This window comes from Aythya fuligula, chromosome 4 (genome assembly GCF_009819795.1).
Source record: "Aythya fuligula isolate bAytFul2 chromosome 4, bAytFul2.pri, whole genome shotgun sequence".
NCBI classification, from domain to species: domain Eukaryota; kingdom Metazoa; phylum Chordata; class Aves; order Anseriformes; family Anatidae; genus Aythya; species Aythya fuligula.
The window spans coordinates 7,653,088-7,677,203 of record NC_045562.1 but is presented as its reverse complement, the minus strand read 5'-3'; the positions used below and the strand labels follow the sequence as shown (position 1 = coordinate 7,677,203).

Genomic DNA, 24,116 nt, shown 5'->3' with positions numbered 1-24,116 from the left:
GCATCTTTTGGCCCACAGAATCAGGCAGGCTTTGAAATCCCACATCATTTTTATTTAAAAAGGAAAAACGGAGACAGAAATTTCTTTAATGCAACTCAGTTAATTTACAAAGAATGTTTATAGTCTTTTTTTTTTTTGTGGTCATCTTTCAAATATTTGTCTTTGTGTGCACTTGTGATGGTTTTGCTATTTTTCTTTCTTATGTGCACATATGGATACATGGAGATGTTGCATTTGGTATGGGAATCCCAGTAAGTGCCCGCGCCATCTGGCCAAGCCATAGTTCATATTTGCATGTGCTCTAGTGCCTGGGTGGTATTTTTTTTTCATTGTTTCAGCTATCACTAAACAAAGAGTCATTTAATTGGGTCTTCAATGAGCCTAAACAGAAGACTGCTGCTATACCCAAGAGCTTCAGTGGGAAAGCACAATTACCCACCCCCTACTACCACAACGTACAGAAGCAAAGTGACAAGGGGATCCATGAGCTAAGGCACTCTCTTAATTAAGTAATGTCAAATTCAGTGGCCATTTTCTTCCTAAACAGCAGCTGTCTCAGTTGCCAGCTGTGCCTGCTTTTTGACTGTGTGACCCATGAGACATTGCTGACCTCTCCTCCTGCCCTCGTTTGCTAACCTCACTCACCCAGCCCTGCATCACTTTGGAGGAGTTCCAAGGGCAGCAGGAGTACAGCGTGGACATAAATCGAGGATCACGAACGGGCTACACAATTTCCAACTCACACGCACCTCTTCTGTGTGTTTGTGCGTGACACCAGGGGACAGGCGGCTAGAAGGTGACGTGAAAAGCCTGACAGAGAAAAAAGTACTCAAGGAAGGTCACAGCAAAGGTCAGTGGAATTGCCTGGTGAGAGTAAGCAAACCACCAGATAACGGGAGATGGCAGTGGATGGGCCTCCAGGAGGCGTGAATCAGTTCACTTATCAAATCAGAAAATCAAGGCCAAACGGGGAAATCAAAAGCACTGAAACACCACATACGCCATATAATTTTCATACGGGGAAAATAATATAGGGCTGCTTAAAAAGCCCTAAAATCACAACGAAAAAAAAAATCTTAGGCCAAATCTTTCAGAACTTGCTATTCAAGGTTGATCCACAAACGTGGTTTGTGTTATCTCCAAACACTGAGGAGAACAAATAAGTAACTTCATCAGTTCCTCAGTGAGGGAGCTCACTGTTCTAACTAAATACATTTTAAAAATTATTTTATTAGCTTATACATCATTGGCTTCTCCAAGTAAGCAGTGAAACATTATGCTTTTATTTTGAGCTTTAGAAATGCAGCAAATAAATGAAACGAAGTAGCAGAAGGAACCCTGCCTACTAGCTAGAAAGGGGGGTCCTCTTTTATGTTCCTAACCTGCATCACTGTCAACCGCTACAAAATACATCCAGTAAGGGTACTGAGAGATATAATCTATTCCCACTTGTGAAGTTACACTCAGACATGAAATTAAATGCGATTTAAATACTCATAAAATGTAGTGAAGTATGCAAAATTACTAATGATGATCATAGTGAAATCTCATCAAGAAGCAAAGGATGGCATTTGAGCAGAGTACACTGGACTAGATCAACCAGAGCGCTTCAGGTTTTTTATACCATGCCAGTGACTCACAGTACTTGTAAACCCTGCTCAGCCAGGTAAACGCTGCCTACAGCTCCTCAGGGTTCTTTACACGGCACGAAGTGGCAACTCAGGTGTACAAAGGCATCTGTCCTATGTTGCTTGGTAGCTCGATTTGCTGGTTACTTGCCAAAGGAGCACTGATTTTTCATGGGCTGCGCTCAATGCAATACCTGCTAGCAACATTTATCATGTAAGAGTGATTGTGCCCAATCAATAACATTCTGCTTTAAAAAGGCTAAGCCAAGATTTTAATAATGGTTTGGACTTGGAACGTGTGAATTCAGGTTGTGAATGAGTCCTTTAAAGATACTTCATGATGTTGGTTGCCTATCTTTGAAATCTGGACCTAAATGCTGGCACAACATGAGCTGCATAAATCAATACATGGCTATTTTTACCTGTTGAAGAAAATAAGAGTTGTAATCTTTGTATGTTAAAAGCTTCCTAGGAACACTTACTAATTCACTCTCATGCCATTCTCTTTCTACAAAAAAAATAGGCTGATACAAATATTATCGATGCTAGAGAAATGAAGGCAAGGATTGTCAGAAGAATTCACAAAGACGAGTGCCCACCTGTGATTAAAATTGAGTAATAGGATGGTATCAAATTCCTTTGGTAGTTTGACACTTTGTGTGACTTGCTAGCGCTAGTGTTTATCACACAACAAACCAGGATTAAATCCTGTCTTATCTGTCACTTGGTCTGGTAATCAGCTGGACTACTTAGTCCATTTTTACCTATTGACATAAGACAGCGAGGACATCTGTGTGAATACAGTTACTCTGATAAACTAATCGGATATATATATTTTTTTTGTTGTTCTGGATTTAGTACATGGAAATTTTCACTTAACCTCTATGCCTAGGCTTTTATTATTATTATTAAAAAACAGTTCCAGAACACCAAAGGGAACAGAGCACAGTATAATTGCAGAAAATCTTGAAATTCTAGTTTGAATTTTGATTTGCACTGTCTGGGAAGTTATCTGGATGCCAGGAAATGGGAATATTTTGTGTACCAAGATCAGGAAATAAATCAGTGCCGTTTCATTGAACTCAGTGAAGTTGAAGCAGGCTTCATTACACCACAAGAGCATCCGATCCTGCAGTTTTGACTGATATAACAGGCTGTGCCTGCCAGCTAGTGGGAAGACAATAGAGATGTGAACAAGGAGTGGGATCCCAGCACTAATGGCTGTATCTAGCAAACATGTGCTCTGAAGTCTTTTGCAGTGATTCTCCTACTCAACAGACATCTCGCTGTGTTCATTATAAAAAGCAACTTCCTCTTGACACACAAACCAGTAAAAAGCGTCTCGCATTGATGTTGGAGATATTTTAGTACATACAGAGAATAGTTTTGACATTGACATTCAGAGAACATAAACACAATTAGCTCTATAGGCACAGGTGGTATCTTTTTTGAGATCAACTCACGTAAATGGGAGAATGGATGGGACTAATACATAATAACATGTGTATTAGTCAAAGATTTTATGTGATATAAAGAGATCATTTATCTTTAATCTTTCTCTTTCCAGGAAGAAAACTGGCATTCTTCTGGTAATACCGCTGTGACTGCAGCCTATTTTTCTAATTTTAGTTACTGCCCTACTGACTAGTGAATGCGACAGCTTTGTCTCTCCGAATGAGGGCTACAAACACAAGGAATTATTATAGGCTACGGAGTCCGACAGACTAAAATCCCATGCCGTCATAAGAAATTTAATAAGGTGTGACCAAAGAATCAAATTGAAAATACAGCCTCACTGGTGCGAAACACAAGGGATAAGGGCCAGGAGCCTCCTTTGGAAGAAGAGCTGGAAACACATGCAGTTGACTCGAGTGCAGGTTTCAAGCGAAGCTATTAAAATGCCCAGCACACGCATCTTTGGATCCTGATGAGTAAGGAATGGCAACACCAGCACTTATCATAAATGACCTTTGTGAATTAATTGTGGGGATGTGGGCGCCTGGCTTCTGCTCTTACCTCTGCCACCGCTTTGCTGGGTGGTTTTGCCACTGGGTCGCCCGTCGCTGCGGTTCCACAAGCCCACCTGCAAGACACGGAGGGGCAGCACCTCCACACCCCGACACTTATTTTCATTTTTTGTTAATTTGGGGGGCACCTGGCCGCCCGCACGGCGGGACCCCGGCGGGCTAACCTCCGCCACCTCAGGGCTGCCCGCTGCGGCCGCTCCCTCCCTGCGCCGCCATGAGGCGACCCGGGAGGAGAAGCGAGGGACGAAAAGAAAAGAAAGGAAAGGAAGGGAAAGGAAGGAAAGGGAAGGGAAAAGAAGGGAAAGAGGGCGGCACAGCGGCGGCTCCGCCTGCCCCGAGCCGGCAGCTCCTCCCTCAGCTCGCCGCGCCGCGCCTGTGGCAGGCGGGCAGCATGGCGGCCGTGGAGAGCCGCGTCTGCGAGACCGCCGGCTGCAGCAGCGAGGCCAAGCTGCAGTGCCCCACCTGCCTCAAGCTGGGCATCCAGGGCTCCTACTTCTGCTCTCAGGTGAGGGCATTGCCCCTGCTCCCCCCCGCGGCGGGGGGATGCGGAGGTGGGGGTGTAGGTGGGGGTGTTCATGGGGTGGGGGGGGACCCGTGCGCGGGTGGGTGCCCGGGGCTCGCCGCCGCCGCCGCCCCGGGGCTGGTCCCGCTGAGGGAGCGGGGCGCCTCCGTCCCTCCTCGTCCCATGGAGGGTCCCTTTGGGGGTCCCCCTTTTGTTTTTTTGGGGCTCGACGGGGCGAAACGAGGCGTGCTGCTCCGTGTGCCTCTGCGGCTGCAGCAGCACGGACTTGTTGCTCTGCCCAGCGGCTTTGCGGGGTCCTCTGGCGAGGCGAGGGCTCCCTGGGGACGCGGGTCGGCGCCCTGCTTTTTTTTATTTGCCTTTAAACGCCCCTGGATGGGCTGCTTTCAGGCTGCCAGGCGAGGAGATTCAGGTTAGGCCAGTTGTCATTTAACCATCAACTTCGGCGAAATGCTTTCTGCAGGCCTCGGCTGCCCTCGTTATTGCCTCGGCGGTGAGATGGTGAGGGCCATCGGTTAAGCAGGAAGGGCTGCCCGATGTCTGAGCACGGCTTTTTTTATTTATTTCATTTTAATTACCTGAAAACGCAGAGCAAAATATGTATCTTAAGACTTTGAGCCCTCTATGTGTGCTGCTCCTCTCAGCAGCAAGTGAGGAGCTGTGATCCAGAGACTGGCGGCGCAGCTCCCTTCACACAGTATAATTTGGGGTAAAACCACCCAAGTTTGGTAGATACCAGAAGCGTTTAGTCGCATCAGCTAGAGGAACTTCCTGATCGAGCAAAAAAAAAAAAAAAAAGTCACTTCTGAGTCAGGATATGAACCAGTAGTTAGCGTTTGCATAGGACCTGGGGAGAGCTTCCCACGTGCGCCTCACGCGCCTGCTTCTGGGGCTTTCCCCTCCAGCCCAAATTTTGCCGGCTGCAGCCCCAAATTTCGCCGACAGGCCTGTGTGGGAGGTTCCAGTGATATCTTCGCTCCCCTCTGTCCCTTCCCCAGCTCAGCACATTTGTGCACGACGTGGAGATCCTGCTCGTCTGTCCGCTAGGTTTAATGCTGTTGAAATAGCTGCTACTGCTGTAAGGTAAAACTACTGGAAATGTTTACTGGCTTGTTAAAATAGGCTGCTGGATGACTGACTACTTGTAAAGCTGTCTTGCCTAGGCAGTAAAACACTGAACTGGGAATCCCGCTTTCCTTAGTTCTGGGAGACCTTGGGTGTTTTGTTTCTCCTCGTTCCTTTGATCAGTCAAGCAGGGAGGCATAGCTACTCCCCATATGAAAGGTGCTTTGAAATTTTGGGGTGAAGCGTCTCACGGAAGAGAGAAGGAAGCTAACAGCTGCCCGTTCCCATGATGTGCAAAAGATGTCATGAACTGAGAGGAGTCCTCATGTTCAGCCCACAGTGAGGAGCTTTGGTCCCCCTTAATCTTCTTCATCATCCGATGGAGGAGATGGCATCTTGGGGGCACCAGGTACCGTCAGGAAGGTAGGTGAGGTGCTGCTGACAACTGCCTGGCTGTTTACACACGCACTGAGAGGCTTATCATCGCTCAGCAAAGGAGTCTTCAAGGCCAGGAAATTTTCTCTAAACTTCCAGCAGGTTTCAGCCAATAGTACCGGAATGGGTAGTATTTGGGAAACTTTTCCAAAGGTTTCTCCGAAGTGGTTTCCTTTCCATTGAGGCATTACACGCATGAAAAGCTGTTTGATAAGCTAGTAAGTGGAACTGGGATGTTACTCCATGGTGCAGCCTGCGTACCTGAAGGCCTGGTCCTGTCCCCTCCCTCCAAGGCTGCAGGTTTCCACCCATTCCGTTCAGCTGGACCTGACTCTTTGGTGAGCCATTCCGGGGGTTTTTAGGATTTTTTTTTTCTTTTTTTTTTTAAATGGAGCAACAGCAGTTGCATGAAGTTTTCTGCTGGTTCAGCTTCCCACGGCTTTGTGCTGCAGGATCAGAGAACACCAGTGCTTCAGGACGGTGCAGCCTGAGGGCAGGCATGTCCATTGCACCCAGTTTGGCACAGCTGGAAAGTCAGCCCCTCCTTTTTGAACACCGAGGTGTCAGCTACACCCATGCTACGTGCTACGGTAATTAATCTGCCTGAAGCCTGCAATAGCTTGTTCATACAGCCAAGGCTCCGATAAGAGCTAAAATCAAATTTGTGGGAGTTCATTTCTCTGGTGCTGAGAATAAACTATAGAAAAGTGTGAGCTACTCTAACAGGTAGACAATGTTTTGGGCAGCATAGGACTGAGAATCTTTTTGTAGTGAGGAAGTGTTCTTAGGATTTATTAAACATTATTTTTCATCACTGCTCGTGGAGAATTGGAGTGAACTTTTCAGGTAAATTATACCAGGACAGCGATTTCCCTGGTGGATTTATCATTCGTGCTCCTCCTTTCCTCAATAAAGGGCATCATTCTAGCCATTTATTTTCCCCCTTCTGTATCAAAAAGAGGACATCTCAACAACATGCCCTGGAAGTGCTTTCTCTGAAGCATTTGACCTCCTCAGAAATGCCTTCGAGCTGCTCCATTTGACCTGGGAGTGGGGTGTTGTGCACCTTCTCACCGGGGAATGCTGTTGAAGGTTGGGGTGGAAAAGGGGCTGAGGATGCCGAGTCCTGCCCTAACAGTGGGGTTTTGAACTGGTAATAGAGGCGAGGTAAAGACAGCTCCTAGTAGCAGAGGAGCTGTAGCAGTGTGTTGAACGCTGGCTTTTTTTTTTTCCCTTCCTTTCAGCCCAAGGGATAATGAGAGGGAATATTCTACCGAGGAATTCTGTCTGCTATTAACCTTTGATACCATCTTCATTTAGCCTAGTAAATCAGGTCCTGTCGCCACCAGCTATCTTTCACTGTCTTGCTTTCTCTTTTGTAGAGACTTGCAACAGCGTTGCATGGGTTTATCAGCACAACAGGCTCAATTACTGTATCTCCTGAACCTGGAAATAACGCAGGTGTCCAGCATGGCATCTCAAGCCTGGCGTTGCTCTTCCTAAGATGAATTTGCAGTTGCAAAATTTGCCTTCTTAGGTACACGTCACTCGCGTGTAAATTGTACGTAGCGTTTTGGTCTCGGTCATTTCAGAAAAATTGGGGTCTTGAAGGTCAGCTCCAGGCTCCCGGGCAGGCTGAGCTGGGTTCAGTGCACTGAAAGGCCCGTCCAGTTTGAATTTCTCATGCTGGTTGTTCCTTCGCTGCTCCCAGAAGCTGGTGCCATGCTCGTGCATGGTATCACCGAGGCTCGTTCAGCACCTAGAAGAGCAGAGCTGGGCGTGCTAAAGGCACCTGTTTTACCAGCCAGTGCAGCAGCAATCGCAGCCCTCGAGGCTCTTGTCTTTGCGGGTGAGCTGTGAGGTTAATCTGTGCCACGTTACATATGTAGCACCGATAACCTGATATTTTTCCTAAGCTAAATGCCACACTCAAGGGTTTTGTTGGCATACCTTAAAGGTGGTTGGGTTAAAAACCGGTTCTCCTTAAGTAAAATCGCACGATCCTGGATTAATTCAGGGACAATTTCACCTTCCAAAGGACACTTTAAAACTGTACTTAAAAAAAAAAAATAAATCACTCGGAATATTTTTAAATGCACCGTCCTGCTTGGCACTGCTTCCTAGACATTTGCCTAACTATTACAGCTCGGGGTGTGATGACATGCAGAGTGCCAGCCAGTCTGTCCCCGCAGTCTCAATTCCAGCTGTCTTTTTTTGCTGCAGAATATTTTTTTGCTGTCTTTCTGGAAATTCAGCTCCGGGGCTCTAAATGGTGAGCGCGGCGAAGTCAGGAATGAGCTGGAGTTCCCCGAAACTGTCCCGGCGTACCTGAGGGGACGAGGAGCCTGGAGGGGAAAGCAGCAGCCCTAAGGATGGAAATCGCTGCGGGATTGAAATTCTTTCAATGGCTGGTGTTTTTTAAAGCCAGAGGCATTTGGTAGTGACCTCTGTGTTCACACAAAAATGCTCTCTACTGTAAAACAAATTCTGCCAGGCTGCGTGCTGCTGTCAGTGTCATCCAGGAGGTGCTGGACTGAGTCCTCGAGGTGCAAATCATTTAGAGCAATAGCTTGGCTTCCATGAGCTGGTCCAAGAGTCTTTCCAGAGCGTAACGTGATTGTGTTACCTCCTGGTAAGTGCACAGCTTCTGGCAAACATTGGATCGAGGTCAGAGATGTGGTTAAAGGTTTAAATATGTGAATGGTCTTTAGCTAAAAGTTGCAGTCGAGCTTCTCTTGCTGACAGCCTGGCTGTACGCAGGGTTCCACCTCTCGCTTTGCACAGTCCTCTGTCCTGATTGCTACGTGGAAAACACATGAAATAGAAAGATCAATGCTCTAAGTGATGGGGTGGGGTATTAATATCAGGATATTAATGGATATTGTAATGTTTGAAATAAAATGCAGGCAGTCTTCCAAGAAGCTCGGGGCCAAAACCGTGTTATTCCTGCGTGCTTTCCCTCGGAGGCTACTTAATGTTTTCAAACGTAGCCATATGAAGCCGGTCTTCTTTTTTTTTTTTTTTTTTTGACAACATTAGAAAGGAGTCATGTTCACTTCTTCATCTCAATATTGAAATTCACCCTGGGTGCTTTCTTTATTTAGTCATTGACAGCTTTCTGTCTCAATCCGTGTATGGCACAGGAGCACGGAAGGCTCGTTAGAGGCAGGGATGCTAATAGGAAGATGGCAGTGAGCGTCTGGGCAGGGGAGGCTCAGCGACAGGCAGCATTTTCTCCAGCAAATTCTCCACAGAGTGGCCCAGATGGTGGCGAAGAGTGGCTTTCTTCCACGGCTTGTCAGGAAGCCTGCTGTCAAGGTGAGGGTGTGTGCAGCACGCCGTGGCACACCGACGGTGCTTTGTAGCCCCAGCTACGATTCTTGGTTTGGTTTTCACACCTGGTTTGGGTTGGTGTTGTGTATGTTAGGCTCAATCAGTCGTTGGCTCTGGGCCGTGTTTGTATGATGATGTTTCAGCCACTAGTACTGTCCTTCCTAGGAAAGGAAAACCTCCTGCCCGTGTCTTCAGAACAAGCTCAGCATTATCGTAAATAACCGGAATTAGCAGTTTTCTGAGGGTTGTCTTGTGTACACACAGCCATTGAATTTCACTTCTGTCTATAAAAATAATCAATTTCCTAGTCAGCATCTTAAAGGATCGCCTTTAAATGCCTACTTCAGCAGCTTTTTTGTTTCCATCCCTCCTTTTTTCCATGCCTTTCCCTCACCTCAGTCTTCCGTTTCCACCTGCCCCGCTGCTCACTCATTATTCACTGCGTGACCTGCTCTATGCGTGCTTGGGGGGAAAAGGGAAAAACACAAACCCCTTCCTGTGCACTCTTTCCTTGCTTTCCATTTCAACTTCATTTTGTTGTGGCTGTGATTAACGTTTCCCATTTCCATGCAGTAGCTCTCAGGCTTTTTCCCCACCTTAATCTCTTTAATTTGTTCCCCCATGACCACGCTGATTGACCTCCACTGCTTTCTTACGCTGGGGAAGGAGGCAGAAGGGACGCAGTCAGCAGGAGGAGATGGCTCCTTGTAGGAGCCAGGAGAGGATCACCCTGCCCACTGCAACGCCACCACGTCAGGCGTGGAGACAGGCCAGGTGAACTCCTACCTCAGTGCCCCTGAACATCGCAACATCTCGGCCAGCCACGGTGTTTAGTTACTCCTCAAGTTGATCAGGGGACGATATTTAGTAGATAGGATGAGATCAGCGTGTTTCATTTGGGTGGGCGCATCTGTTTGCCTGTGCTTTCTGACTGTTTTGGCTCATTAGCTGTTGCAAGCGGTATTTTCTGGTGCAGAGACTGGCAGAGAAAGTAGCATTTACTGCATGTTGCTACAAAGGTTAGTAAACTCCATATTTTGGTATTTTAAAATACATTTGCTTCTCAGTTTCCTGGGAGTGATGTGTCTGTCCAGGATAAGGAAATTGATTTTTTTTCTTTGCAATTCTAGGAATGCTTTAAGGGAAGCTGGGCTACTCACAAGTTACTACACAAGAAAGCAAGTAAGTTGCTTTTATTTCATTATCTCTTTTAATATTCTGTTTTGAATGTGCCTATAGAAAACTGTCCTTTTTTTGTGCATTTGCTCCCCCTCATAATTCAGCATCATCGTGTTTGATTTAATGTAGCTTCAAAATAAAGTGCCTGCGTGTGAGTACTGGTGGCAGAGCAGCACGGTGCAATTTGCTTTGCATCTTTCCACGCCTAAGTGTGTGGTTGTGCCTGGAGTAGTGCATCCAGTCCTGGTTTCCCCAGTACAGGAGAGATGTGGGTGTACCAGAGAGAGTCCAGCAAATGGCCGTGACGAGGGGCAAGGGACTGGAGCACTTCTTTTCCGAGGAAAGGCTGAGAGAGCTGGGGCTGTGATTCTGTGCCAAGAAGTGATAAGGATTTTTCCAAGATATCTGGCATTGTGTTTGGCATATCTGAAATTGTGCTCAGTTCCCGGCAATCTGCAGATTAGATACATCTCAGAGTAAAAATGTACAATTTCAGAGACCACGTGTGGTACAGAAATCCCAATTTCTGTTCCATTTTTGCCTAACATATTCCTTGAGCCAAATTACCAGGTGTGTGAAGAGAAAGAGAGAGCTCCTGACACAGAGGACAAAGAAAACAATAAACCACGACGATGAGACTCGTCAGCTTGTACCAAACTTGTACAATTTTGATGCCTGGTGAAGTAAGAGGCACCACTTGCATTCTCTATCCCGTTACTCTGCACCAGTATGAATACGAAGTTGTCTTCGTGTTCAGTATGACAATTCTGGTAATCCTCTGGTGCAGTCCTCTAATGCTGTTGTTTATCTGACAGAGAATTTTTTGACGATACCGCCAAATCCACGATCTTGTTGGCTTCCTGGATAACTGCAGGATAAGCTCAGCATGAGTGGTCTCGGCTCTGGTAGCCCTCAAGCCCTCAGTGTCACAAATTACTGAAGCATCTCAAAGGAATCTCAAATACGCCTTCACGATAACTTTAGCTTTTTAGATTATTTCTCAGTGGTTTGTCTAAACTGGATGTCAGGTGGGCAGGTGGCTCAGAAGTCAGCCGTGGAGACTGAGAAATTTATATTAGGGCTTGCTGTGTTAGAGTTCTTGCCATTTCTTCATTCTTGTGAGATATGAAAAGGGAAAACAAACTCAAGCTATCAGGTTATGAGTTAAAGATTAACGCTGCCAAGCTCTTCCTTTACCCTTGCCTCCTCCTTCCAAGTAAATGTTTTTTTTTTTTTTTTTTTCCCCTTTTATTTTTCTCCTTTTGGAAATGCCCAGGATCAACTTGCTTCAATCCTCCACGTTAAAACCATCAGATCTGGAGGGGTAGCAGGCTCCCAGTCTAAAACTGGTTGTTGGATACCCTCCTCCTCACCCCAGGTCATTTCTGTCACTGAATGCCAGGAGAAAATCCCAGACAAGCAGTCTTCGTCTGCAGTGCCAGATTGCTAATTGAAGGGATAATGAGGGTTTCTGTAGAAATATGCTCATCTCCCAAGAATGAAAAGAAGCACAGAACTATGTTTTAGAGCCACAAACGAAGAACGAATCAAGTAGCTATTACACTGCCTTCATGCCTCCACTACTGCTGTCCTGACAATCCACGGTGTGCTGCTGAGAAAAGATGAGGTTGGCAGGCTGTGGGTTTTTTTTTGAATGTGAAAAACTTGATCAAAAAGTAAAATGAGAATTACGACCTACACTTTTATCTATCAGTACTATCAAAACCAACAACAAAAAACCCACCAGAATGAATGTCAGCTTTATCTACCTTCTGGTTGCCTTCTGGACCCCACGGTTCTTGGTAGGACTGATTTTGCTGTTGTTTTTGTTTGTTTGTTTCTTTCTTTTCAGAAGATGAAAAAGCTAAACATGAAGTTTCCTCCTGGATGCTGGAAGGTGACGTTAACACAAATCCCTGGTCTGGTTATCGATATACTGGGAAACTCAGGCCACATTATCCCCTGGTAAGTGTTCAGTGACACTCTGCACTCCAGCACTGCAGGAAAAGGTGCAGGTTACGTTCTGTAACAACTGATGGACCAGAAGTCCTGACCTGATTGCCTTCCATATTTTAGCTGAAGGAGGAAAGCTTCTTTATCAGTCTGAACCTTATGGGAAGGACGTGTATGACTGTTATTATCGTGGCTCATTTTTAGTGAACTTGATCTAGGTCTTGGTATATTTAAAATGAAGCAAAAGCCTGTGAGAGAACGCGCAGCAGTTCATGCCTTTTGGCTGTATGTTTTGACATTTATTCTGCAAAAAGCTGCTGATAGTTAAGATGGTGTCTTCTAGCTGTCTGCTGCTCTTACCAACGATGGAGCAGTCTGCTTCAGAAAAAAAAAAAATCAGGGGGTTAATTTAGAATTGAAATAAATAGTTTGATATAATTGTATATAAATGGTTTGAAATAAGCAGATGAAACAGAGCATGTAGTAACTTCCAGCACTGGAATGGTGAAGGACAGCTGAGGTCAGCAACATCTTCAGAGTTGAAAGGTGGGTTTAGAAGACAGTATAGCTGTATTTTTAAAATCAGTACAAGTTTGTACGTGGAATAAGCCAAAACTTTTACAGAATTAATGGCATTTTATTTACATGTGTCTTTTCTCATTGGCCTCTGTTAGAAATCCTGCCCCTGTGGCATCCTCTCCATAGCATCTGTCACAGGCTCAGAGAAGAGACTAACAGAGCCTGAGCCCATGTGTGTGTCTTTGTGTCCTTGGAGAATTTTGTTTTTGTTTTTGGATATGACACTGGCCAAGTAATTTACTAGTGTTGCTGCTGAGCATTTGCTTTTTTTGTCTCCTGACTCCTGTAGGATTGATGTATATGAAATAATAAAAAGCCCTAATAAATAGGGCGATGATTAAAAACAACAATCTTGTTAAAATACACTAATAATCACAGAGGGGAAGGATGTGCGTGGAACAACTACGTTTGCAGTCTGGGAAGTGCTACAATAATAATGCTACAATGTATTTGACAGACACAAATTTGGTTTTATAAAGCTGTGAAGTTGGCTATTAGGGGGTGTATAGTACAAAAGCAGTAAAGAGTAACAGGAGATTCTTTGAGAACTGGAGATTGGAGCTGTTTTGGACTGTTTGCATAATTACATCTTTTCCTGTGTGGAATTAGCCATGTTTCAGTGTGTTTGATTTTATTGTGTGGGTCTCTGCTTTTGTGGCTCTAGTATGTGTTCTTGCAACCTAACTCGCTTTGACTATGATTTATTTAGACACCAACGAGACCTGTGCCAAGTTATATTCAGAGACCAGATTATGCTGATCATCCACTAGGTAACATGAAACTAATCACAATTATGGCGCGTTATATTTGCTTTTTGTCTTTCCTTTGATTGAAGAAGCCTTTAAAGCATGAAGGAGATGCTGGAGCAGGGAATCTCTTCTTTTTTATGTTCTTCTCATCTACTTCTTTTCCCTTCCCCCTCCGTTAACTTACTGATTTAAAAGAATAAAACTAAAAATGATTAGTTTGTAATGAGTTGTCTTTCAAAGGTGTTCAGGGAAGAAAAGACAAAAAAAAATCCACAAGCTGTATTGCTGTGTTTAACTTCATAACAAACAGCAAAGATAGCAAAAGGTGGCTGACACAGATGAGGTTTGATAAGACATTGTCAGTGGCATTTTGGAACTGTGTTGTAAAATAACTAAAACAAACAAAACCCCAGTAAGCAACACCCAAAAGGAAACAGGTGATTTACAGCTGTTTTTAGACAGAGAGAGGATAGATTCAAACTTACTTGCTTATGGGTTTGTTTGGGTATTGTCCCCTTTTTGCATTGGTGTCGGTGATGTGTGTTTCTCAAAAAACTGCTAAAAAAATCTGTTGGAATTATTTTTAGATCTTCAATGGGACTTTAATAGTTCTTTACAGAAGATAAACATTTAAACAGCACAAAATACTGTTGTTTTTTTTTTTGAGGGTTCTTCAACAGTAAAACTGAGTTTGCACAAAACCTTATAGGAAGAACTTAGAAGTATTTATCACTTGATTATTGCAGTCGTAGGACTACATGGGGGTTGGAGCTAGATATCTTTAAGGATCCCTTCCAACCCAAGCAATTCTATAACTAGATATGGTCATTTATTAGATACTATAATATTATACTAGATATAGCCATATATAGTCATATTCCTTTAAGGTCTGCTTTAGAATATTACATATTTTAATATTTATTATAACACGTTTATTATAGCATAATATTATTTATTATAGGATATTATTATTTATTACGGATAGTATTATTTATTATTTCCAAGGTAGCTAAAAAAAAGACTTTACACTCTCAAGGGAAGTGAGTTTTTTATTCATAGAAATCTCAAAGTTGTGTTTTGAGAGTGTTTTGACTGACTGGGTAAGCGAATGTAAGTGACTGGGCATCCTGAACACGTTTGGACATTACGATGTTGTGGAAGGCTTACGAATTCAATTAATCTGGTTAATGTTGATAATGCTATAACTGGGTTTCTTATTTTAGTCTCTGGTGGGAAAGTATATATTTTTCTTGCTGTTGGTAAGCTAATTAAGTTCCTTGATTGGACATGTGTAGCAATCATTCCTCCGTGTAATTTTGTTTGTTTGTTTATTCCCCAGGAATGTCTGAATCAGAACAGGCTTTAAAAGGAACCTCTCAAATAAAAATACTCTCACCTGAGGATATAGAAGGGATGCGAGTAGTGTGTAGGGTAAGGAGGTTTTGGTTTTCATTACAAAATGCCTTTATTCTTTAAAAATATATAGTTATTTTACCAGTTCGTGACAGCATACTTCAGAGTTCAGACTTTCAAACCATTTTTGAGCACTGAAAAATAGTTTGTGAAATCTCATATTTTCTTTCTCCTTGTTGACTCCAACTTGCAGTGAATTATTTTGCAAGCAGAAAGATGACTTTTATCTGTTTTCTGGCATTGTTGTTACTAGTGAGAAATAGTCTGTGGCTGAAATGTTGTTACTGTTAGGAATATATTTTATAGTGCGTGAAGGAGAACAGAATTTTTTCCTCTCCTGGAGTTAGTGCCAAGTAAAAACTAAAAAACAAAACTGAAACAGCGCCCCATTCCTGACAATTTTGGGAAAAGAGTTCTTCTATCAAAACCAATCTGACTTTGAAATGTATTTAGGTAGTCTGGTTCATGTATGTGGTATTTGACAAAATCGTGATCCAGTGCTCTCTGGACATGGTCCTGGGCAAACAGCTTTAGGTGGTCCTGCTTGAGCAGGGGAGTTGGACCAGATGACCTGCAGAGCTCCTTCATTCCTCAACCGTTCTGTGATGCTGTGAAATCTTAATAGAAATCTTAATTGGGGTATTTTCAACTGGGGTGTTCTCAAAATATTTTCAGATGTCACTGAGGTGACTCGGTACTATAAACTGCAGGCATCTTGAAGACTTTCTGTAGTCCCAGTCTACCCAGCTTTCCTAGCAGTCTCAGTGTAGCTGCAGAAAATAAGTTGCTAACCTTCCAAGGAGTAGCCCTGGTCTCATTTTTAAATCAGTATTTTTTTTGTTTCCTTGTTTGCAGCTTGCTAGAGAAGTATTGGATGTCGCTGCCATGATGGTGAAAGCAGGTGTGACTACTGAAGAAATTGATCATGCTGTCCATTTAGTAAGGTTATTTTACTGTTCTTCTGGTGGTTTTAAGTGCTTTCTTCTCTCTCTCTGTTTTGGTATGAGAGTTGTGGGCTTTTCTTTGTTGCATGAATTCTTTTTCTTTATTTCGAACTGTTTCTCATTTTGAAGCTAATAGGTAGAGCAGATGTTAGAAGTATGTTAGAGCACAATGGCAGATTCAAAATAAGCCCTCAATTAGGAACTCCTGGGACCCTGTATCAGCTCCTTAGATGATTTCCAGCTTTAGACTCCCTCTGAGTTTCCTCACGTTTTCTCTGTTAACATCACGTTTGTTTTTTTTTCTTGTAAACCCTTTGGGTTCCAGATACCACTATTTAAAAAGCATCATATTTAGGCCATGGACTTTTGTGCCCAGTGTTGTTAGTTAAGAAATACGGAGGAGAAAGTTCAGTTATTTATGATTGGGAATCAGAACTGCGGAGCCTGAGATAGAATTGGGATGAGGTGTTTGATGCAGTCAGGTGAACTAAAGCCCCAGTCTAGAAAACTATTTGAAATGTATGTTCCAAGTATTTTTCTGGTTTGCCGATTCATAGGTAAGTTGAGTTGTGTAATATTAATTTTTCTTAGCTGTGCTTTCTGTAAGGTGTTTAAACTGATAGTTGAAGGATACCAATCTGCAGTGTGGAGAAGGACAGGTTTTTGATGTAGATAGGTCTGCATTTGCAGCTGTTGAGCTGAGATTGAGGCACTTCCTATGGTTTAATAGGCCTGAGGACTCTGGAACTGCATTAAACTTAACTGGTAATATACTCGCCCTCCACCTTTTGCAAACTTTTGCGTAGGAGATTGATACTGACTGAAATTTTGCAGTTTTAAGACAGTATTATTTTTCCATAGTTGCTCGGTATGTCTCTTAGCATGTATATGTCAGTTTTGCAAAAATCACAGAAAGGTTATTAAAGTGAATGCAAAGGAAGCACATAAGGATTGGCTTTTGCAAATACATTAAAAAATCTTAGACCAGGTGCTAAAAACAATCCTTGAAAATGACAGTTTTCTACCTGAATAAATATTCCCATGCATTGTTTGGAACCTGAATATTTCAGCATTCATAATTGAACATAAAAATGAATAGAAATAAAATGAAAATAGTCTTACTGTCTTGCTGTTAAGAAGTGCAAAGCATAACAAAATATCATAATAAAAAAAAAAAAGCTCAAAAAATCTTACTTGCAGGAGTCACAGCATTTCAAAATATCATTCTTACTGTAAATCTGTTGTGCTTATGTTTTTTCATTGTAAGAAACTCACTAAAACATGTAATTATATTTTCTAAATTAGGCTTGTATTGCAAGGAATTGCTATCCTTCCCCTCTGAATTATTATAATTTCCCTAAGTCATGTTGTACATCAGTGAATGAAGTGATCTGCCATGGAATTCCTGACAGGAGGCCGTTACAGGAGGGGGATATTGTTAATGGTAAGTGCTATGAAAATTTAACTTTTACGATTTTAACCTTTCACGCTTTTACCTTCTACCAGTTTGTGTGCAAGGGCTGCACCTCAGCACTAGAAAACACCTTTTAGAAGAGGATTTAGGAATACCTTTGCTCATATCCCTGCCTTGAGTATACTTCTGCAAGCCTTGAGCCTACTGCTTTGTTCTGGTTTGGAAGAATTTGTTGGCTCTTTTGTTGCTTGGTAGGTCTTGTTAGAAAATGGTCCATGTTTTGTGGATCAAGTGTACATTCCCCACAGGCTCAAAAGGCTTCCAAGGCTTGCAGGCTTCCTTTTAGAAAGGTAGTTTCTCAAAAGGTGCTTTAGAAAGAGGAACACAGGGTAAAGTGAGGGGATAGGAAAAAGTACAACGGAGGGAGCGCCCATCCATCTTTCTCTTTACCTAAAGCTTTTCGGCCTGGTAGAAGCAAAAGGGTGTCCATTTCAGGTCCAAAACAGGATTTTCATTACAATCATAGGAAAATGTAGACCAGGAGGTACAGCTAGGTGACATCTAGTCCAGTTTCCTGCTCCAAGCTGAGCATCGTAACATTTTGTTATCATACTGTACCCTGTGTGCAGATTCTGTGTAAAGTGAGATGTTTTGGCCATGTCTGGCAGTGTCAGGAGAAAGTCTTATAATCACGTAGCCTCTGGAAATAGCTTCTTTGCAGCAAGTACACACCGGTAATGTAGTTTGCAAAAAACTTAGCTGGGTAAGTTACCTGGCTGCTGGCTTCTGTGTGGTGTGTTGGTGTGTTACTGGTAACTTCACTGATCTAAATGTACCAGTAGTTGCACATAATCACGCAGTGAGCATGGTGTAGCTCTGTACATGCATGCACCCATAACAGGCAGTGTAGTTTCCTTCTTCCACGTTTGCCATCAGTACAGATTTGTTGACACAGATGTGTTTTCCCATGTTTCCCATTGAGGTTGTGCTGGTCTTGCTAAGCAGCTCACGTGCTGTATGTATTCTTTAAGTATTATTGCTGAGTAGTGTCTTCTACCACAGGACATCAACTTGACCTGCAAATCTAGAATGTTTTTTGTGTGTTTGCTATCATACAGTCATTATAGATAGTAGTTTTTAATATTTGGCTCGTGGCTGCTATGAGAGACATGATTCTAGAGCAGATGACATCTATGTCTCAACTGGTAGGCCTGTTCCCAACGTTTCATAAAAGGACTATTTGTGATGAACATCTTGTTTAGACATTCTTTTTCCAAAAAAGATGTATTTTTGGAGTGGGCTAAACTAAAAATGATAGATATAAATACATATTCAATAAAACTGCTTATATTTATTTATATTTGTCAAGAGTAAATTTATAACTTTAAGTTGATGACCAACTTTACACACAAAGCAAGTTTACACACCAGGTTTTGCTGCAACATAGTTATAAGCTCTAATTTTATGTTTTTTAAACCTAAGCTGTTTTAAGCATACCCCTTCTCATTCTTGCTGTTTGCCTGATACTGAATGTTTAAATAATTTAATTCAAAAGAAAAAAGTTTTAAGCCATCTGGTGTATTTTTTCTTAGGAACAATATTGGAAAATTTCTTTGTGTTTAATGTTCACGATAAAACTTTACCTTTTTGGCTGGAAACAGTGGGTTTTGGCATTCTGATTCCTGCAAATATGTGACTTATTATTTTAAATGTGCATTGAAAGTACTAAAGCTAAAATACGGCTTTAAAACATGATTACATTCCTACTTTAAATTTAATTTCCTCCTGTTAGTGCTGGAGTTAGTTCTAAGGAAATATTTTAGCCAGGTAAATCACCATGGAGTAAAGAGCATCTGTTTCTTGTTTTTATATTTGCCTAGAAAACCAATCATAAGCTTGTCATGGCTGTATTGCACAGGTGGATTTTTTTTTCCCATTTTATTTTTTCTTAAATCATTGAGCAGTGAAACATTATCTTAATAGTTATCCCGTCGAATTTATAGAATTAAGCGTCAGAATTTAATCTGCTGAAAAAGTTGATATGAGGAATTCTTCATAATTAGAGAAATAACTTCACAATTACAGTAACACATTGTATGTGGTTATTGTATTTTCACAAACAAAGAGAAGCAGTGGAAAACACAGTGGCAGTGGTATGACGTGTCTGGTATTCTTTGCAGTGGATATTACTGTCTATCGTAACGGCTACCATGGAGATCTGAACGAGACGTTTTACGTTGGAGAAGTGGATGAGGGTGCAAGGAGGCTTGTCCAAACAACGTATGAGTGCCTAATGCAAGCCATCGATGCAGGTAAATGCTCTGGCTGAGGCTTGAAGCATCACGGCTTTGGTTCTCAAGCTCGAGTGCTCAGATTTGTTATCCCCTGGGAATGAATTTTGTTGCAGAGCACAGAAGTGTTGGTGTGCGTCACTAGCAGATGATGTATGTTGTATAACACGGTGATGGTTCAAACCCTACGGTCCTGTGGGTGGTGGTTGCAACTTTTATTTGAAACGTGGGCTGACAAGGGAAATGTAACTGATGCTGAGGTGATCCGCGAGCGCTGATATTTACATGGAAATAGCCTTTTTGGGCTACTTAGATGAGGAAGACGTCCTTGATTTGAATTGTTTAAGGAACGTGAGGAACAAAGTACGTTTTGGAAAATGAGAGTATGGTTCTCTACTTTTCTAACACACATGGCATTGTAAAATGAATCAATAAGGTAAAATATTGTTTGAAGACTTTTAAACTCACCCCTTTACTCCCATAAACTTGATGGTTATTTTATAAAGCTAATTATGTGCTTAGATTTTAAACTTTGAGAGTGTGCTGGGGAAGAGAGATCTATATCCTTCAGTACCTGCAGGACTTTGATTATGTTGCTTATAAACATATTAAACATATTAAATCAGGACACCTTCACTGAGACATACATAGAGATAGAAAGGTAGCTAGAGAATGCTGTGTTCAACTGTATTCACAAATGAATATCCCAAGTTCTCTTGGACAAACAGGGAAAACAAAAATCTCTCAAGCCCCTGCAAATAATTGTATCCTCTGCATATTATATATCCTGTAGCTTCTTAGAATCCCCAGTAAAATTTACTCACTTCATGGCCCTGCAGGCTGAAGTTTACGTTACTATATCTGAAGGTTTTAAACATGCATTTAATTAAATGAAAAAAAAAAGTGAGCTTACTGTGGTTAATAATTTGGAGGTAGCTAACCAAACTGCAAAGACAAAAATCCATGTGAAAGATATCTTGCACACCTGTTCTGTGAGTGAGAAAATACTGTAGAGTCGAGCTGTGAAGGACCTAGGTTATTTATGTGGGATTACTGCTCCGAAAGGACGACTTAATTTTCCAGAGCTAGACCTAGATTGTTTATCTTTGTTCCTCTACTTAATTTTTATAGCAAAAGTTAAATATGTTGTCTCTTATCTTTCATATCCTGGCTTTGATGTGTAAACTACAGCGGTTCACTCTTGTGTTTGTTATACCAATATATAAATTCTCAGTGTAAGTGGGTTTTTTTAGTACCCTTTCAGATGCTGTAACAGTTTTTGATGTCTTTCAGCCACTCCCTGCTAATAGGAATTCCAGCAGCAAATGTCTCATTTATAGCCCTGGTTGTGTCATCTTAAATTTGGGGTGTTGGACCAGCAGAGCCCTAACTAGGGGAGTCATGTCAGAGAGCCCAGCAGAGAGCTCCTTGTTGCATTGCACTGAGCTGCTTGGAATTGTGAGGCCTGAGGTTATTGCACAACTGTTTAGTACAACACCAACAGATTAACTTTTTGTCTTTTCCACCGTGTCTGTCTTACATTTTGGGAAAAGCATGCACATTCTGATAGTAAGCCAAACTTCTCTAAGTTCAGTAAGCAGAACTGATAAGCTACAGTTGTTCACATTAGCAGAGAAGTGAACTGTGGCTTGCTTTATGCAAGCTTTTAGCTGTGTATGCGAACTGTTCAGGCTTATCTTGCTTAACATGGCTCCACTTAACCACCCAAGGTCTGGCTCCTGAAAGAACAGCATATATTCACGGAGTTTTGAACGATCTTGAAATAAAATAAAATTTCCTTTTTATTTTTTTTTTCTTAGCTGCTCAAGGTTGCTTTCAGTATGCAGCTTTATTAGTTGACAGATGAGGCATCGTTGCTTTCATGGTGCTATCAATCTCTTGTGCTCAAAGTGAATTCTTCATGCCATTTTCATCAGTGGCAAATTACTTAATTTTCAAGGCTTCCCTAAAAGACCATCAAAAATGCTAGCCCTGCACATGAACATTCTTATTTGCTGTAGCTTTGCCATTAAAAACCAAGTCTGAGAGCAGAGATAACCGTTTTATCTTTTTCCCTTCTTGGTGCTTCACCTGTAATCATTTTTCCCTATTAATTTGTGTGCACTTTTCACATAATGGAGAGGTAAGTACATATTAAAATACAGTTCATACATTCATTGAAAGAAGCACTGAAACTCTGGATATGAGAAGTTGCCAAGAGTGTTGAAAATCTTTTGTCTTTAATTTCCAACTTCAACATCCTTTTTAATATATGAGCTCTTATGTCCATGAAAGGAAAGAGGTAGTGTTCTTGCAAAGGAGTTTCTCTCCTTCTTCCTCACTTTCTCCTTTATGTGAGGCTGTTTCCTCCCTTTTTCACGTTATTACACTCACTCATGTACTTGGTGAATTAAGTGAACATAGTGGAGAGAGGAGGTTGCATACTAGAACAGATGGGCTCGCCAGCCAGGAGTGTTACAGAGGTGATATGAGCCTGAATGGTATTAGATGGTTACTTATGTTGAAAGAAAGCTCTATAAATTTGTAACTATCTTTTTAATTTTGCAGTAAAACCGGGTGTTCGGTATAGAGAATTGGGAAACATTATTCAGAAACACGCTCAAGCAAATGGATTCTCGGTCGTTCGGAGCTACTGTGGGCATGGAATCCATAAACTTTTCCATACAGCCCCTAATGTGCCACACTATGCCAGTGAGTATTCCCATTGTGTTGTCCTGCAGACAGGATATGCTTTGCAATGAGCACACCCAATTTATTTCTTGCTTATATTTTAATAGCACGTTGCCTGACAGCCATCAAGTTAGCATTTGTGCACTTGTGAGATATTTTTCTGAACTCTGGACCATAGAGTGCTTCATGAAGCTAAGCAAGGTGTCTTGTGTCACATACTGAGGCAATCTGTGCCTACGCTAATGATTAGCCCTCACCTGAACTAGTTAGTGGTCAACATTCTTGCATGAATTCCCAACTAATCCCTCAGACATCGGTCCTTGTCTGCCCCGAATAGCCAAATGTTTCCAGTCAGAAGGTCTAAGGGAAAGCTTAATGCCGTTTCCAGATGTAAATAAGTTTTTTGAATGGTGTAGGCAGGTGGTGTGCCTGAATCTGGATCCTGTTATATTTTGCTTTTCTCTATTTGAGTGTTGCGGTCTTCCTGGAAAGCTTTTGTAGTGTGTGGTAGAGGAGGAGGGACCTGCTGCTCCCACAGGTTCTCTGCTTTAGTTTTTGGAAACAGCAATGTCCCTGGTTTATCAGGGATTGCTGAAAATCAGTTCTGTAAATGATTTTACAGAGAACAGAGAAAATCTGTTAGTCAACAAGTATGAATTCATATTATTTAAGTTTTGTGATGTAAAACGAAGAGAAAAGGCTGCCCAGAGAAGCTGTGGATGCCCCATCCCTGGAAGTGTTCCAACCCAACCCAAGTCATTCCACAATCCTAAGAGAATCTGGACTCTGCAGATGGAGAAGCATTTTATGCCTCCACGCAAATGCTTTTGGGGAATCTAACATCAGAAAGTTCCAATGCTGGAAACTGTTTTATTTTTTTCCTTTAATATTACTTAAAGTATTGTTACTTAAGGAAATGCAGCATTATCACCCCAAGACTACCTTGACTTCTTTAGTATTCCCGAGTAATGAGGATGTCTTTCATAAATGGAATCATGGGATTACTTGACTGTTCCTTGAGTAAATATATCAGTGTTAGAGCATGGAGAGAAGGAAAAATGACTAATGGAAATTTTATTATAAAAAATAATGGACAAGTGAACTCGATTCGTTTATTACCTAAGATGGGATAAATTTTCTAACCTGATTGTTTGCTTTATTGCAGAAAATAAGGCGGTTGGAGTCATGAAGCCAGGTCACGTATTTACAATCGAACCAATGATCTGTGAAGGTAAGCAATTTGGCAAAAGCCAAAAATCACTAAACTAAACTGATTCTGCAGAATGCCTGAACCGAGTAAAATGGTTACTCATATTGACTCTTAAGAAGCGATGGAATAGGCTGCTGGTCCTGTTCTTTTGGGGGGAACTAATATCTGGTCTTTAAATGATGAATTTTTGATTTGTTTAATATTTCTAGGTGGTTGGCAAGATGAAACATGGCCCGATGGTTGGACTGCGGTAACAAGAGATGGGAAGCGATCTGCCCAGTTTGAACACACTCTTCTGGTCACCGATACAGGCTGTGAGATCCTCACTCGGAGGCTAGATAGTATTCGTCCCCATTTCATGTCCCAGTGATAGCAGACTGAGCAGGTGGATCTGAACGATGCATTTTTTTTTCTTTTTTTTTTTTTTTTTTGTCTCTGTTCTATGCATTTTTTAAGAGTACAGAATAGAGAGGAATTTCATCATTTACTTTGTTCTCACCGATTGTAGATAAGAGAGGAATACGTTGAACAACCTGACCCAATGTCTGGTAAAGCAGAGAAGAATTTAAAGAATTTTCTGCTTTCCTCCTGCCTACAACACTCAAAGCTGTATTTTTCTTTTTCCTTCAATTATCTCTTTTGCACCTTTCTTCCAACTAGACCTGCAGTTGCTTCTGTTGCCGCC

General features: G+C 42.0%; 1 protein-coding gene across 2 annotated transcripts; it reads left to right on the top strand.

Annotated features, from left to right (window-relative positions):
• Positions 1-4,037: 4,037 nt before the first annotated feature.
• METAP1 (methionyl aminopeptidase 1) lies at positions 4,038-23,827 on the top strand. 2 transcript variants are annotated; one of them, XM_032186702.1, is made up of 11 exons: positions 4,038-4,160; positions 10,139-10,190; positions 12,043-12,152; positions 13,429-13,489; positions 14,808-14,899; positions 15,737-15,820; positions 17,131-17,269; positions 19,420-19,551; positions 22,099-22,242; positions 23,387-23,452; positions 23,641-23,827. In XM_032186702.1, the coding sequence occupies exons 1-11, from the start codon at positions 4,047-4,049 to the stop codon at positions 23,799-23,801; spliced, it is 1,155 nt and encodes a 384-aa protein (XP_032042593.1). In that variant the 5' UTR covers positions 4,038-4,046; the 3' UTR covers positions 23,802-23,827. The 2 variants fall into 2 exon arrangements, with proteins under 2 accessions (XP_032042593.1, XP_032042592.1); XM_032186701.1 differs by having other exon boundaries at positions 12,040-12,152.
• Positions 23,828-24,116: the final 289 nt, after the last annotated feature.

What these genes read in the sequence shown, in the direction of transcription:
- METAP1 (XM_032186701.1), top strand. Translation starts at nt 4,047, where the DNA reads ATGGCGGCCGTGGAGAGCCGCGTCTGCGAGACCGCCGGCTGCAGCAGC. An exon ending in TTGATCATGCTGTCCATTTA is followed by an intron (nt 15,821 to 17,130) that starts GTAAGGTTATTT and finishes TTTCTAAATTAG; the next exon opens with GCTTGTATTGCAAGGAATTG. An exon ending in GGAGGGGGATATTGTTAATG is followed by an intron (nt 17,270 to 19,419) that starts GTAAGTGCTATG and finishes TATTCTTTGCAG; the next exon opens with TGGATATTACTGTCTATCGT.